This window comes from Apteryx rowi, unplaced genomic scaffold (assembly GCF_003343035.1).
Source record: "Apteryx rowi isolate R43461 unplaced genomic scaffold, aptRow1 scaffold_661, whole genome shotgun sequence".
Classification (NCBI taxonomy): Eukaryota; Metazoa; Chordata; class Aves; order Apterygiformes; family Apterygidae; genus Apteryx; species Apteryx rowi.
This window is the reverse complement of record NW_020450940.1, coordinates 79,338-94,828: the sequence shown is the minus strand read 5'-3', so window position 1 is coordinate 94,828 and position 15,491 is coordinate 79,338. Positions and strand designations below refer to the sequence as shown.

General features: G+C 42.6%; 1 protein-coding gene across 4 annotated transcripts; it reads left to right on the top strand.

Annotated features, from left to right (window-relative positions):
- Nucleotides 1-996: 996 nt before the first annotated feature.
- Nucleotides 997-15,339, top strand: TSTD2 (thiosulfate sulfurtransferase like domain containing 2). Of its 4 annotated transcripts, XM_026085205.1 has the most exons (8): nucleotides 1,207-1,439; nucleotides 2,761-2,886; nucleotides 4,890-4,995; nucleotides 7,661-7,779; nucleotides 8,431-8,589; nucleotides 9,522-9,660; nucleotides 10,340-10,398; nucleotides 10,975-11,149. In XM_026085205.1, exons 1-8 carry the CDS (start codon nucleotides 1,356-1,358, stop codon nucleotides 11,047-11,049), a joined length of 867 nt encoding a protein of 288 aa, XP_025940990.1. In that variant the 5' UTR covers nucleotides 1,207-1,355; the 3' UTR covers nucleotides 11,050-11,149. The 4 variants fall into 4 exon arrangements, with proteins under 4 accessions (XP_025940988.1, XP_025940990.1, XP_025940989.1 ...); XM_026085203.1 differs by lacking the exons at nucleotides 1,207-1,439; nucleotides 10,340-10,398 and adding an exon at nucleotides 997-1,113 and having other exon boundaries at nucleotides 10,975-15,339; XM_026085204.1 differs by lacking the exon at nucleotides 10,340-10,398 and having other exon boundaries at nucleotides 1,219-1,439; nucleotides 10,975-15,339.
- Nucleotides 15,340-15,491: the final 152 nt, after the last annotated feature.

Here is a 15,491-nt window from a genome sequence, read left to right as displayed (position 1 = left end):
GAGGCCGAGGCCGAGGCCGAGCGCGGCGGCGGCGGGCCGCAGGGGCGCCCCGAGGTGGCGCGGGGGCTCCCGGACACGAGCCACGTGAGCCAGGAGGCCCTGACGAGGTAAGCCGCAGTGGCGGGTGAGCCGCGGCAGTCGCTCGGCGTGTCGCGGGTCCCTTCCCCGCTGCTCGCGCCCGTGCGGAGCACAAGGAAATCACTGCTGTGCTGATACAGGAGGAGGTACGCCCCGGGGTTTTTTTTGATGGTGCATCAGAGGATCGCACTCAGAGCTGTGTTTTCCCACCCCTGTGCTGGTGTTCCTTGGCAGCTCCTGTCCATAAGCAGGCCCTCAGCAAGGAAAGGCAGTAGCGGGAAAGAGTAACATAGCACAGTACAGTCTGCACAGATCCCCTTCCCTGCTCTTTCAAGCAGCCTAAAGACTTGTTAGGTATGAATGAGTGTGCTCAGGAGAGTGTTCCTGACTGAGAAAGAGGCCAGCTTGTGCTGCTTAGAATGCAGCCACGCACCGTATCATTGACAATTTTAGCTTTTTTTTGTTTAAACTTAAATTCTCAGTGTACAAGTTTGTCAATTTATGCAACTAATGAGACACTAGGGAGCCCAGAAAAGAGTTCTTGTATCCTGCATGTTGAAAGAAATCTGAGTGCAACATGCTGTAAGCCACTGGCAGAGATGTCTGTGCCACAGAGATGAATTCATTTTGTAACTAGTCCCAAGAATCAGGAATGTGGGAGCTGTCTTTAGTTGGTATTTCTGTATCTTGGAAATGGATCAAACCCAAAAGTGCTAACCCATATATATATAACTATATTTATAAATATAAAAAAAAAGTGTGTATATGTGTGTGTATATGTGTGTGTATATATAAATATATATATATATGCATGCAATTGCCAGAGAAATTGACTGCTTTTTGAAGTGTTGATGGTAATAATATGATATTTTTGCTCTGTCAGCTCTAACATCTTTTTCCTATTTCCTTTGCTCTGCTATGGGCAGCAAGGAGGGAGAAGTACTTCTGTATTATTGTTATTGTGAGGTGAAGGATCCAGAGAAACTCTGTGCTTGGCAAAAGGCTCTGTGCCAACATCTGCATCTGACTGGCAAGGTAAGGCTTTAAGCAGTAGCTGTATTCTTTACAGAAGAGCATCATCTTTGCTTAGTGCGGGATGGTGTATCATGTGGACAGCCAAGCTGTAACCTGTGCTGTCAGAGATGAGAAGAATGGAACAACTGACAACTTGGATCAAACCATAGGATGGTGCCGCTCATTCCTGCAGAGCTGCTTTGTTCTTTTCATTTCCTGGAGACTAGGCCCAAGGAGATCAGCTGGCTCATCTAGCTGGTGCCATGGGGCTGTGGATGAGGATGAACTGCAGCCTTATGAAGCTGATTTTCCTGAGCTATCTGTGGGGAGAAAGATTTTTCAAGAGAGTGAGTCAGAGCAGGAAACTACTCTATCTTTGACTTGTCTTGCGAAGGAGCCTCCAATGGTGGGAGACTGGCTTCTGTAACCTAAATTTAACCATGTAGTTACACTGAAGTCACCCAGCTGCACTACTGATACTGATGGACATCTTTACCTTGGCAGGAGCGTCTCCAATTCTGAACATTTGCCCTATTTCCTCCTCTCAGGTTTTCAGTTCCCATACTCTTTTCTCTAATGCCTACTATGTTGTTTGTGTTTCTTATTTTCTGGCCTTTACTTCCTGTTCTGACTTTTTGGGCATTCTTGGGCATTCTGATTATTCTGAGCATTCTTGTCAACCACTTGTGGCTTAGCTCCATAGAAATTACTGTATGGGCTGTGTCTGAATCCTCTGGTACAGGATGAACTGTGCCATCAAAGCACTGTCTCTTTCCCAAAGTTCATATCATTCTTTTTGCTTCTTTTTTTTGTATTTTTTACTTTTCTGTATTTCAGGAGTTGGGACAGAAATTTCTCATGATATTCTGACTCAGCTAATAAATATGCATCTTGTCTGTGACATTTTCCCAGAGCTGGTGCTGTTTAAAATAAAACAGATTCAATGTTCTGCATGTGCAAAGCCAGCCTTCTTTATTCAGAAGGAAAGAAAGGAAGGTACCTTCCTTAGTCTACTGCACAGGTCTGAGGGTAAAATGTCCTAATGCATTAGCTTTTTTTTTTTTTCTCAGATATCTTACCTGGGGTTTTTTTGCTTTTTTTTTCCAAGATAGGTACAGCATTTGTCTTTTCAACCAGATATTTTTTTTCTTAGTTCTCTTTAATTCAGTCATTTTTTCCAACATTTCAGTTTTTTTTCTTCATTTCTGTCAGTGCTGTAGATAAAATGACTCATACTGGGATTTGATATTATGTGCAGTATTCCACATATTCACATTTTCGTTCTAGCTACCTGAGTCACTGGGCACAATGCCATTGTTCTTCCTTGGGCAGACCTCCTGTGGGAATTTTAACACTGACTGCAAGATTTGCCTKTTAACCAGTCATCATTTCTCTGCTTATTGCACATTTTTTCTGACTTTCTTGCTGTTTTTCTTATGAAATGGCCCAAAAGTGATTACTGAATATTTATTCCAGCTTTTCTTTTATTATGTTTTTTCTGCCCAACTTCACTATAACTGTCTTCTATTCCTTCCTTCTTCAGTTGTCTCTTTTGTGAACATGTTTCTGTGTCTACCTTTTGTTAGCTGGTCATATTTTGCTGATGTCACTGTGATCTCTTTCTGCTGTTATCATGCCTTAACCCCAGCTTCTCCTCCTGGCTTCCAGGTACGAGTTGCTTCAGAGGGAATTAATGGAACAGTTGGTGGAAGCAAAGTAGCTACTAATCTCTACATTGAAGTTATGCTCTCCCAGCCGCTGTTCAAAGACATTTTGTGTCGAGATGATTTCAAGGTATGAGTAAACAATTTCTGCATAGGCATTGTTAATACAGGATGCTTAATATTTGAGAAATAATTTTGTTGCTTCTTGATAGTGCCTCTCTGCTGCTTGAAAGAATTGCATAAGGCTCTAGCACTTCTGCTTTCCCACCACAGATCTAAGGTGGGGATTTCTAAATTTACTTTGTTTAGGTATCTCTGCCAGTGAAGGCAGCAGTGGCAGTTAGCAGCAGCAGCTACAAGCTTTGGCAGCTATGAGTATGGCTGCAAAGCCATGCATGCTGCACACAGGTGAAGGCGGAAGCATACTCCAACTCCACTATTTGTTATCAGATTTTTACTCCAACTCGACTGCTGAAATCTAAGCATCACAATTTATGCTCATCTCTGCAAAATATTTGCATTTACTCCTCTTCACCCTATTTTGAGATCCTGACCTAGAAGCTTACTGGTTTAGGTTCATGCAGGCTTTGGTGTCCTTACAGATGCACTGTCAGTTCCACAAATCAGATGTTTTCTAAAGAAAATATACAGTCAGAGTCAGAAAGACAGAGTTTCTCTTTACTCTAGTTAGTGCCTGACTAGCAGGAGAGTCAGGTGCTAACTTCCGCCTGTCTCTGAGTGTATGTGCTGATTGCTGTCTTCAGATGGTGATGGCAGGTGTAGCTAGCACTGTATGGTATTCTGGAGGGCTTTTGTTTCTCCAGCACTATGGGTACTTCATTTTCTGAGGAAAAAAATGCTGCTTTTATTTAGTATTGTTGTCTTTCAGACACTTTTATTTATAGGGAATATTATTTCATTTTCCATCAATAACCAAATTAAAGAGAGTTAGTGAAACTCATGAAGCTAAAATCCCTCCATAGAACTGCAGTGCTGATTCAGTCTTAGCTCTTTAGCTATCTGCTGTGCTTGTCTGAAGGTAATCCAACCTGTCAGTTATGGTGATGTGTAGATGTGAAGATGAAACAGGGATGGACTTTTATCTCAGCCTTGGCAAAATCTCCAACCCTGCATGATCTCTCTGGGCACCAAAGCTCATGCATTAGTACATGTTGTTATTTTCTGTCTCACAGTTCCTCTGTGTACTGTATACACAAGTAAGTGAGGTTTCAGGTTCCTGTTCCCAAAGGACAGGGGGCAGAGGAGTGAAAAATGAGCCTTGAACTATGAAAATATTCAATGGCCACTGTAGTTACTGCAAATCAACTTTAGTGAGAGCTGGACCAGTGCTGCACAGCATCTCACTCTCATATTTGTTTATATATTTAGTAGTGCCTAAGTCATGTCTGAGGCTTGGCCCTACAGAAATTCTCACTTCCTATCCTCTGCAGTTGTGGTGCTTGCTAAAAAGGGATTGCCAGGGCCCCCAAAGGGGAAATCCTATGCATGAGCTTCGGGGGGGGTCAGAATCCACAGCTTTAAAATTTTAAGCCTGGCTGATCTCCCCTGTTTCTGTTTCAAGCCCATGAAGCACTGCAATTCTCTTCACACGTATAATGACAAGAGACCTAGCTGTGCGTTGTGTCAGAAGGGATGAAGAGAACTGCAGAGCCCAAATGTGTCAGAAGGATCAGTTACTGGAAGGGATTATTTATTTAAGTGAATATATGATAAAGAAAAATCTGTTGGGGTCAGCATGCTCAGTAGCCTGACTTTCTCACGATAGGTGCTAATGACATTGTTTCTGACTAAGAAGTCTCTAGGTCTGCTCACTCCTTGGTGGCTCTGCTGGGACTGGACCTGTTGCCAAATAGGGCCCGTCTCACCTACTGAACAGTCACTGGGCCAAAGACACCTGTCTCTTGGGTCATGGTAAGGGGCCACTCCCTGACCTTTGGATTTAAGAGTATTGATCTTGGCAGGAGACACGTTTCTTTGCCTCAGACACTGAGATCCTGTCATATTCTATTGAAGATTTAGAAATTAGAAGTGCACTGGCCTGTATTTGAGTGGATAATCATGATCTTGATGGCTGGAACATTTCAGTGGATTGTTCTGTGTTTAATTTCCTAGAGCAGTGCAGGAGGAGCTCACTGTTTCCCGGACCTTCGAGTTGGAGTATTTGAAGAAATTGTACCTATGGGCATTGATCCAAAAAAAGTTTCTTATAAAGAAACTGGTAAGTTGGTCTGAAAAATAAAGCCTCTCACCCAAGTGAGAGGTAAGTGAAAAATAAAGTACCTTCAGCAAAAACATTTCCTTCTGCACAGTTGCCAAGACACAGGAGAAGTAGATAATGGAAATTAATCTGCTTTTGGTAGTCAGAGTTACTGGTGCAGAAAATTTGCTGGCCCAGGTTTTGGTTTGCTAAGTGTTTAGCTGCTTCAAAAAGTTCAGAATTAACCATCTGTTTTGTGCCAAACTGTAATAGTTCAAGCGATATCAACAAGGTAACTACCTTGTTTTGGGGTAGCAGTGTCGTGCTTCAGTCAGGGAATATGTCATAGGACACCTGCTAAAGGCAAGGTGAAATTACGTATAATGATTAGGAAAGACATTTCAATGCAAGGATATATTTATATTTGTTCTAAATATGCTGTAGATGCTTGAGACAGCTCAGAAGTGATACTGTATACAGAGCTCCAATGCTCTGTCATTGTGGTTAGCCTGCATTAAGAACCAAGCTGAACAGGAAATTCTTCCCTTGGAGTCTTCTGGTGTATCCAGTGGATTCTGGAGCCCTGGAAGCCAGGAGCTGTGCTCTGTTTTGAGAAAATGCTAGCATCCCACTGACACTTACAGTTGAGAAGACGCATGTTCCTAAATTAGGCACTACTGGCTTAGCTTTGCTTCTGCTGAAATTAACAGCCCTGCCCCTGTCTCTTACACTGAAGCAGAACCAGGTTCTGAATCAGCTTCTGGCCGCCCACCTGACACAAGTTGCATCTGCTACCTGTAACGCCTTAGGATGGATTATGCCTGATAGGGAGTAACTAGGTATTCATCTGCTGTGAGTACACTTACATAGCTGGTAAGCAGGAGCACAACAAATAACAGCAAAGCAGTTGTTCATTTTGGGCTTTTTTCACAGCAAGAGCTTTGTTGGTGTTAAGTTTTTCCAGCAGTATTTACATTTTTTTCACATATTTTTCAGTAGTTTGGCAGGGGAATAGTTCTTTTCCATTATTTAGTAGTTGGGAGTAGGGGTTCTTTCCTCCCCCACCTTTATTTTTTTTTTCTTTTTCCTTATTTTTTTCAGCAGTTTATGAAGGTGGTTCCCATTATTTTGACCCTTTATGGAGTTATTTTTTTTTAATAAGGTAGGGGGTTTTGGTGGGGAACATTATTTGTTTTTCAGCAGGTTCAGAGTCCTAAGTCCTGAGCAATCTGGTCATAGTTGATCCTGCTTTGAGCAAGAGATTTGGCTAGGGACCTCGCAAGGTCCCCACCAGCATGAATTGTTCTGTGGCCCTACTCTTGTACTGAGACTTTCTGACAGAGATTCACCCATGCTGGGACAAGTGACAGAAATTAGAATTGGCAAAATACTTAGGCCAATTCCACTGCAATGTGCAGTGCATCATTTGTCTGCATGCAGCCTCAGTTAATGTCTTGGTTACTTTCCAGGCACAGAGAGATCAGTATGAACAGAGCACATGGCAGGGTCTCGTAGCTGTATTGTCCAAACTGCTGTGGCATTACGGTGTACTCTGCTCTCTAGAGAAACTGGCGGTCCAGAGTTTGACTCTTAAGTGAGACACCTAAATTACCGTGGAATGAAATATAGAGGAAGAGAGGGGACTTCTGTCCTTCCATAATGGAAGTGGATATGTACCTTTGTCAAGGAATGCCCTCCCTCTGCAGTGGGTCAGGTACTCTGAACACTGGCTGCTGGCAATTTAGCTCCTTAATATCTTTCTGGCAGGGATTTCTCCTGGAGAGAACAATGTCTAGATTACTTCAATGCTGCTGTGAAATATTTGTCACCTGTTTTATTTCCAAGATCAATTAGTATTTATTGCTCATGTAAGACTGATCCTGCAGCTCACAATTCTCACCACAGTATCAAAAGAATGAGGTTAAGGGTTTTCTCTCTCTCTCTCTCTGAAGAAATAATTCATTATTTCTTTAAATTGAAGCAAGTCTGACAAAGGATGGCAGAAATTCTGCTCCAGAACAGGTAGTTCTATGGCAGGTGGAGCATTTGACTAAGATATTCAGGCAAGAGCCTGCGGCTTGAGTGAAATCGTAATGTCAAACATTCTTCCTGTATCATCAAATTCTTTAGTCCCCTGCTGTTGGGTATTTCAGGGACTGTCAGACCTCACTTCTTTTCCTCAAAAATCAGAAATGCCACTTGCAAGCTGAGAAACTTTATGTAAATTAAAGTTGCACTGAAAGTAGTACATGCTTACGGAAATTTTCCATTTTGATCAGCTGAGACAAATTTCATTGAAAAAAAAAAAGTGTCTGTGTAGCTTTCTGTACCTCCACAAAGGGAACGTGATGAAAAAAAAAGCAAAAAGGAGGGAAGTATTTCTCGCTGTTTTGTTTTCTTTTTGTTTTATTTTGTTATTAAGAAGTGTAAGAGTTGCCAGGAGGACATAGTGAAGATCATACAGACAGTCTGCTTTTCTTTCTGTCACCTAGAACAGTGTTGCATTTCCTTTCATTCACCAGCAAGAAGCTAAACATGGATAGACTTGGCTGGTTGAGGTTGGGATGACATGAAAACTGTGTGAGCTGTCACAGTTGGAAATCTAAGGAGGATCTGAATCAGTGAGATCTTCTGCAGTGTTGCATTGTAACTCTGTTTCTCAAAACTTCTTTCTCTTTTTTTAAAGGAATCCATCTATCCCCTCAGGAATTTCATAGAGAAGTGGAACAATATTTGTCTCAGGCCAATCAAGGACAAAGTGATACTATCTTACTGGACTGTAGGAACTTCTATGAAAGTAAAATAGTAAGTGCTGTTTGTTTCTTAAAGAAGTGTGTTACAGGTGCTGAGGGAAGCACTTCACATTGTGGGTGTGTGACCTTACTGGGAAGGAGAGGTCATATTGACTGGAATATGTACAGAGTTTAGTTCAGTAATGCAGACTGGATTGAAGCAGCACAGGATCCTGCCCAATGACCCGGAGTAGAGCTTGCCTGGCTGACTGCTTATACAGCTTGAGGCAGGAAGGAGAGCAAGTGGTCCATGCAACATTAGCAGTGGATAGTATGTAGTCTGAGGTAAAAGTAACATGATTTGTAAAGATATAGTCCAGTATTTTTGCCTTCTCCCATATGTCAAAAAAGGGGGCATCCTGCTCTCCTATCTTCTCTCTGCCACCCCCTCTATATTGTTGTGGCTCATCCTCCCCTGTGAGAGTTCTGTTCTGTTCAGCTCCCTCTGTATGTTTGGATGAGGAGAAATGCTGTGCCCAGGAATCCTCTTATGGATTTTAACAGGTATTTTGATGCATAAATGCTGTTGAGGAACTGCCTAAAGCAGCTGCAGTGAGCTGGATGTTCTGGCCCAAAGGTTTGTTACTTCCTCTAGTTTGAGACACAGGCCTTGGCAAGTAAGTCAGCCTGCATTCAGTTGCGTGGCCATCTGTTGTTATTCCAGGGACATTTCCAGGGCTGTCTGGCTCCAGATATCAGGAAATTCAGCTATTTTCCCAGCTATGTAGATGAAAACCTGGAGCTTTTTAAAAACAAGCGTGTCCTGATGTACTGCACAGGAGGGATCCGCTGTGAAAGAGGCTCTGCTTACCTACGGAGCAAGGTGAGATGACACTGTGAGGGCACAAGTGTCGGGGAGTTGAGACTGCTTTGAGGGCAGCTGTCTCTTCTTTTGCTGGCAAATTCTTGTGTAGCGTAAACTGCTCAGTCTGGGGAGATGAATGTCTCTGATACAGGTTTGCCTCATGCTACCTGCCAAGGACACAGGTAGTCTAACACAGCTGAGAATAATATGCATGAACTACAGTTACAGCAATGATTGCTGAGTGAAAAGCTACATAATCCATTTGCTGAGAAGAGATACTTGTAAGTTTGCTCTGCTCATTGTTGTGGCATTTTAGGAAGGCTTGAGAGCATTTTATAGTGCTTTCACACCCTTGCCTACAAGCTCTGTCTAGGTTATGCTCTGTGATCGTTACTGCACAGCTTGAGCATTTCAGAGTGGTGAAGATCAGCCAGTCAGCACTTTCCCAGTGGTGTGGAATTAAATCCAGCACACTGCATTGTCCTAATTCCACTTTCCATCCCACTCTTTCCCTGAGTCCTTCCGTCACAGAGTAAGGGAACAGCACAGATATATGTTCTCCAGAAATTTAAACCTTCATCCTTTTTCAGTTGCACCATTGAGAAATTCTGTTCCTGTCAAAACCAGAATAAGCAGTGGTTCACAGAGGTTCAAAAGCATTTTCTCTGTCATGCAACAAACCTCCAACAGCCAAGGAGGTTACCTGCCTTTTTTTGAACTGTACTATTACTGTGCATTTGGGCTCATGCCAGCAAGCCAGCATTGTGAGAGCAGCCCATTAATCTCCCATGGTGCTGGCTGGAGTTGAGGGCACACATGGTGCTGTTTGGTCACCGAGAAGCTGCTGCTTCTCCTTGACCTGTGGTGTTTTCAGCATTTGCTTTGGGCACTCTGGCACAGGCCTGCTGCCACTGTTTCCTTGAGCTTTTTTGCTAATATGCTTTGAACAGGCAGTGTGCAGAGAGGTTTACCAGCTCAAAGGTGGGATTCACAAGTACCTGGAAGAGTTTCCAGATGGATTCTACAGGGGGAAGCTGTTTGTATTTGATGATCGTTACGCCATTTGTTCCAATGAAGATATCATCTCAGGTAGGACTAAATATGTAAGCGCAGAAGGCTGGGACTCTATTGCAATGGTTGCCAGAGAGCCGCCTTGGCCAGGGGGAGCCAAACTGGCCTGTGTAGTTCTTCGTCTTACTCACTTTGGTGTTTTAGTGCTGTCACTTTTCATGATGGCTTTAACATCTAAAACAGAAATAAGAGCAAAGGGGTCACTAAACAGAATTCCCTAAAGCTAAGACAATAGAAAGATGCATCCTCTGCAGAATGGCTACTGTTACGAGCCATCAGCCCCTAGGAAGACATCAAGCACTTCTCCTTTTGTTAGCCAGTTGTTGCCCATAGTGCCGATCAGGCCGTGGTTGGCGAAGTGACCAAAGCATTAAACAATTCTGCTGTCAGCTGGTCTCTCCTCTAGTAGTCTCACAGAACATTAGAACAGACTGCCAGGCTTTGAGAAAGTGGTGGCACTAAACTCTACAGCACTTAGCTGTTTTGTGTTTTGAAAGCTTCTGTAGCTTGTAGGATTCTAATGACCTTTAGCTGAAATTAAGAATATTGCCCTGTCTTCTGGCTGGGTTAGCTCTTCAGCTATTTCAACTGAAATATTTGTCATTGTCTTTTCAGTTGCCAGGTACAGATAGAAGGAACTTGGCTCTGGCCTGTTTTTAAGAAATCAATGCTGTTTTTTTTTTTTTTCTATGAGTAGGCAACTTCTTGAGCATAACCTCCCATTCCTCTTCTGCATTTACCATATCCATCTTGAAGGTACCTGGCTTGGCATAGAAACAGAACATACTCTGATGTTTCGCAGCCATCCCTACAGAAGTATCAAAGGGGAAGTGTTGGGACAAGCACCTTCTTGATGCTGCAGCTGAATTATGATAAAAGCTTTCTGTTAAAGATTAAATCCTGCCTGGTGCTGTGGAAGGACTGTACCAGGACTACAAATGACCTCCCCATACACAATAAGCCATTGCTTTCAGATGGAAGCAGGTTTCATGGTTTCTCCTTCCCCAGCAGGCAGTCCTGGGTGCTGGTTACCACCAGCCTATCTTTTTTGCTCTCTTGGCAACAAGAATTTGTAAATCTGTCTGATCTGAACGAGAGGAAACAGTAGTGTGCGCTATTTTCTTAGTAGAGCCTGTCCTGAGAGGCAGCTTGTCCTAAGCTTTTGATGTCAAAACCAAAGTTCATCTAAAAATGAGCCAGGTTCTAGAATACCAGGCTAGAGCAGGAATAAAATACCCAGAAGATGATGGTTGGCCACTTGAATGAGAGACTGTAGCAAAGGGGGACAAGATGGGGCAATGTGGATCTTAACTTTGCTTCTCCTCTCTCCAGCATGCAGATACTGCGGGACGCTGTGGGACCAATATAAACTTTGTTCCAGCCAGCACTGCCGGCAGCTTGTCCTGACATGTCCAAGTTGTCGCAAGAAAGGACTTACAGCTTGCTGTCCTGTTTGTCAAGAGAAAGAGCTCAAGGTGATTTCGAGGGCTTCAGGACAGGCACTTAAGGAGGAATGTGAATGTACAAGGAGACGGCCGAGGGTACCTATTGAACATATCTCACAAAGCACCCTGGATACAGAAAAAGATTAGGCTGTTTCTTTAGCTAGTTTTACATCTGACACTTGTGTTAATAGGAAGGACTTCTAAAACCAGATCCCTCTCTGTTATTGCAGTTAGGTTTGGATATCACAATAATTTGTTGGCTTGGAAAGTCTTGCTCCTACCCTGCATTTATGTTGAGTATGCCCTGAAAACTGTCCATTACTTAAGTGTAAATTACCAGAGTGGCCAACCCATTACCATTGCTACAGGATTTTTCTCCCTAGGTGCAGTCTTGCACTGTGCTTCTCTCTTGGGGGTTTTGCAGAAGAATATGTGTTGGGGACACAGCTGTGCACAGTTCAAAAGAAACTGAAGAGACTGAAGAAAATTCCATGCTGTTCCCTCTCTAATTTATGGGTGTGCATGCACGGAGGTGGATCTGTCCCACTTCTCCACTGATCATGCAGCTTCAGTAGCTAGTGCTAGGGTGATGAAGACAGCACATGTTTTAACTTCTGGGTGTGTGACTAGATTAGACTTGCTTTTTACCAGTGTGAAGCAAGGGGTATTTACCCTGAAGTCATTGACTGACTCCCGGGTAAAAACAGTTAAAGGCAGGGTGAGGACTCCTGTCTTAACTGGAGCAAAGGCGGAGGATGTGCATTGCCTACAGATACTGTCTGCCCAGCCTTACTTGTGTATGACCTGTGGCACCAATGGCAAAAGTAACCCTCATCATTATGATGCTCTCCCTCCCTGGGAACTGTTGATATCCCTCAGCCTGTCAGTATGTGAAATATCCAGGGCTCAGCTCCGCTTGCACTAGAAAAAATATCAACAGGTTGAAGTGTGTTGAAATTGAGACACTCAGAGGAGAGCACAGAGAGTGCCAAGATACCAGCGTTACGGCACTAGAAGTGAACGCTGGCATCTGTGCATAAACACCAGCAACAGCTATAAGGAGACTGCCAGATCATTTATTCAAGCTAAATAATTTATGATTTGGGGAGCATTTGTGCTTTGTAAACATGGATTGAGTTTTTTAAAAGCTGTGAGATGTTTATGCATTTTCCAGCTTCTGTTAGCGGGGAAATTGTCTCTGATTTGGAATCCATGGCATATGAGCTCAAAATACTGCCTGCTGCTTTGTGTGCCTGATGCTGTAGAATGTACTGAAAGGTTTTATTAATAGTGTGGGTGATGTGTCGTGATTGAAAAAAAAATCTTTGAAACTTATTCTCATTTTTGGTACTAAGTCATTAGTCATTAGGAAATCAAAATCAGTTACTTTTTTATTATTTTTTACTGGCAGCTGCTTTTAAAGACATGAAAACAGTTTACTCAGGTTCCTGCAGTTGCTCAGCATCGGTTAGGGCAATGTTATTTTAATATAGGTTGTAACCTTCTCCCACAGTGCTACAAATTCAGCATGGTCTCATTGGTGACTAGATTGGCAGCTAAAGACCGAGCACTGGTTCCATTAAAGCCATTGCAAGGCATTTCTTCGTACTTCCAGTGTTGTCAACATGAATAGCTGTTCAACAATAGCCTTTATAACGGTTCCTTTCATGAAGCAAGACTTGAAAACTAATGAATGTCTACTTTGGGAATCTTTCCAGGATGGCATTTAAAAATAGTAATTCTCAGTGTGATCCAGACTAGAGATGTAATTAGAAAATTCCCATGAGCAGACATCTTCAGCAGAAGACCTGGCAGGATCCAGGCTCCCCTGGCACCTTACCTCACAAGCTCTGCTAGCCAGCTTACCTGTGTGCTTTGGAGAACTGGAATATTTGTGGTAAACCATGTGAGCTCCACTTGCAGGCCTGGCCTAGAACACTGATGGAAGTGCCCCAACTTGCATATTGTGCTGCATCTTTTTTCAGATATTAGGCTAAAAAGCCCACCATTTTATAATTTAATCTCTCAATCAGTCAGTCTGGAACACCGTAATCCATTTGGAAGGCTGTTTTTATATAATTTCTCAGTACAAAATGGCAAGAAGGTAGACTACATTTTATATGTAAGGTTCTGAAATTACTAAGATGATAAATAACCTTTAGTGCTTCCATCATAATTTTTGAAGTGCTGCACAAATACTCTTCATCTGTATGTGAGAGGCCCTTAATTCCACAGAAGTAAATGCTGAAAACTAGCTAACCACCTGTCACATGGCAGACCTGGTTACAAGGTACAGTTTTACTAAGAGCTCCTAGCATGTAGACAGTCTACCTCAAAGGCAGAAACAAGCCATAGGACCTGTTGGAAGGGTTTGAGAGTGAATAGATGGAGACCCAAACAGCCAAGTTCCCTCTGCTGCAGAGATGGGAGGGGAGGAATGAGATGCATCCTTAGTCTCTTGCATGTCAGCCTACGAGCAGCTTTTGTATCCTGGCCTCTGGCTTACTTTTGTCAAACTAATACGAATAAGTGCAAAATGTGAAATACAGCGTGCTGAGACCCAGGCACCTTGGCTGTAATACCTTAGAGAAGGCGTGTTAGCACTGTACGGCATTGCTGCAGGAGAGGCAGGAGTTAAGCAGGACTGGCTGTGACTGCCAGATGCCACAGTCACCAGATGGCTTTTTCCCCTTTTCCTGAAGAACATTTGGACTGCATAGTTCATTTTGATGCTGATACAGCAACTAGGATGAAAAGGTTTGGGGGGGGTGGTTCTTTTTTAAGGCCTATTTTATTTTCATTCAAGACAAAATGCTGCTCTCAGATCTATGGTAGTGCTCCCTTGTCAGGTGGTTGCGTCTCCTTGCATGTCTGACTTTATTACTGCCATCAGGATTTCCCAGCATAAGATGCATTTATGTTCTTTTTAAGCCAGTGGGAGAGCTGAGCTCGTACCATGCAGATCTGAGTGTGTGGCTTAGCTGAAACTGTGGCTCTAGTTTGATACTTTAGTTGACTGTTTAAAGTCCTTGCGGTGCATATGGCAGGAAGGAGATGCCTGACTGCCATTTTTTTTTGTTTTTTTTGTTTTAAATCATGCGCTTTTGTACGCTTTGTCTTCTGAAACAGAACTTATGGAGAAAAAGAAGGAAGCTGTAGTGAAGCATTTTATTTGACACTGCTGACACATTTATTAAAATTTGAAAAGTAACAAATATGTTTCCCACATTGTTGACAGTATAATGTCATTGGTCAGAGCTAAATCCTCTGTGGTATTTGTGCACAAGCTCTGTTGAAATCTGTGGGACTTTTGCTGAATATGCGTAAAGGCTGCTAAATACTCTTAACAGATCTGTGCAGACAGATTTCTAGTAAGTGAGAACATCTGCTAGGACATATTGTCATCAGAGTAAGAATAAGGCTTTGGTATGGCAGCACTTCTGTCAGGGAGACCCTTCCTATCAAACAGGATCCCATGCAAGTCGACAGTAGGAGTTTTGGATGGGATAGTCCTGTGTCCCATCCACTGCACGTCTGGGAGCTACGTAAGCCTATAGGGAATTCCTCCCAGGCTAGACTAAGGGTAGTAGACTTTCTAACAGAAAACTGTCTGAGTGTGTGCAGCAGAAGTTCAGAGTCAGAATATTTCAAGTAACGCCTTTACTACGGCACGCTGTTTAGTGCTGCATTTATGCAGATGTGAGGGATGGTCACAGGAGAAACAATCCCTAGTAGAATAGAGTTTAATTAATGGACAGGGTCATTAGGCAGAACAGTGAAGAGTAAGGATTTAACGTATGTCTGGTAAGGCTCTGGACACGCTTTTAACATTAGGAAATTGCAGGGAGTGGAGGCTGGAACAGATGACCCTGGTCTGCTGATTAGTTTGGCCATCTCTGTGGAGTTAGGATTCGTATCAGATCTCTAACAAAGGAAGTTTTACTCAGACATGCATAGGACAGGAGGATATTAAACAGTCCATCCTACAGTGCTCGGGTTTTGAGAATCCATTATTTTATAATTGGTGGCCTTATGTTCCTTTTAATCTGTGTGGGGAAAAAAATCTTTTTTAAGAAACAGGGATGCATTTGAAACAGCATYTCCAACTGACTGACTCAGCAAAAGTTGGTAAAAATTCCTTACATTAACCATATTTCAGGATAGTAGAAGTGCTTGTTAAACTAGTTGCTTCTCTATAGTTACTTGAGATCAATTTGGAAAAAAATAAAGTATTTTTTTAATACTTCTATAATTTGTGTGGAACAGTAGTATTTTTCACTCATGCATACCACATCCTAACTATATGAAACACCGTGCAGGAAATTTATAGAAAAATTAGGTCCTAGGTTAATTAATAGTCACTTTTACACTGGGATGTACTCTAAACCAAGATTGCTTAAAATT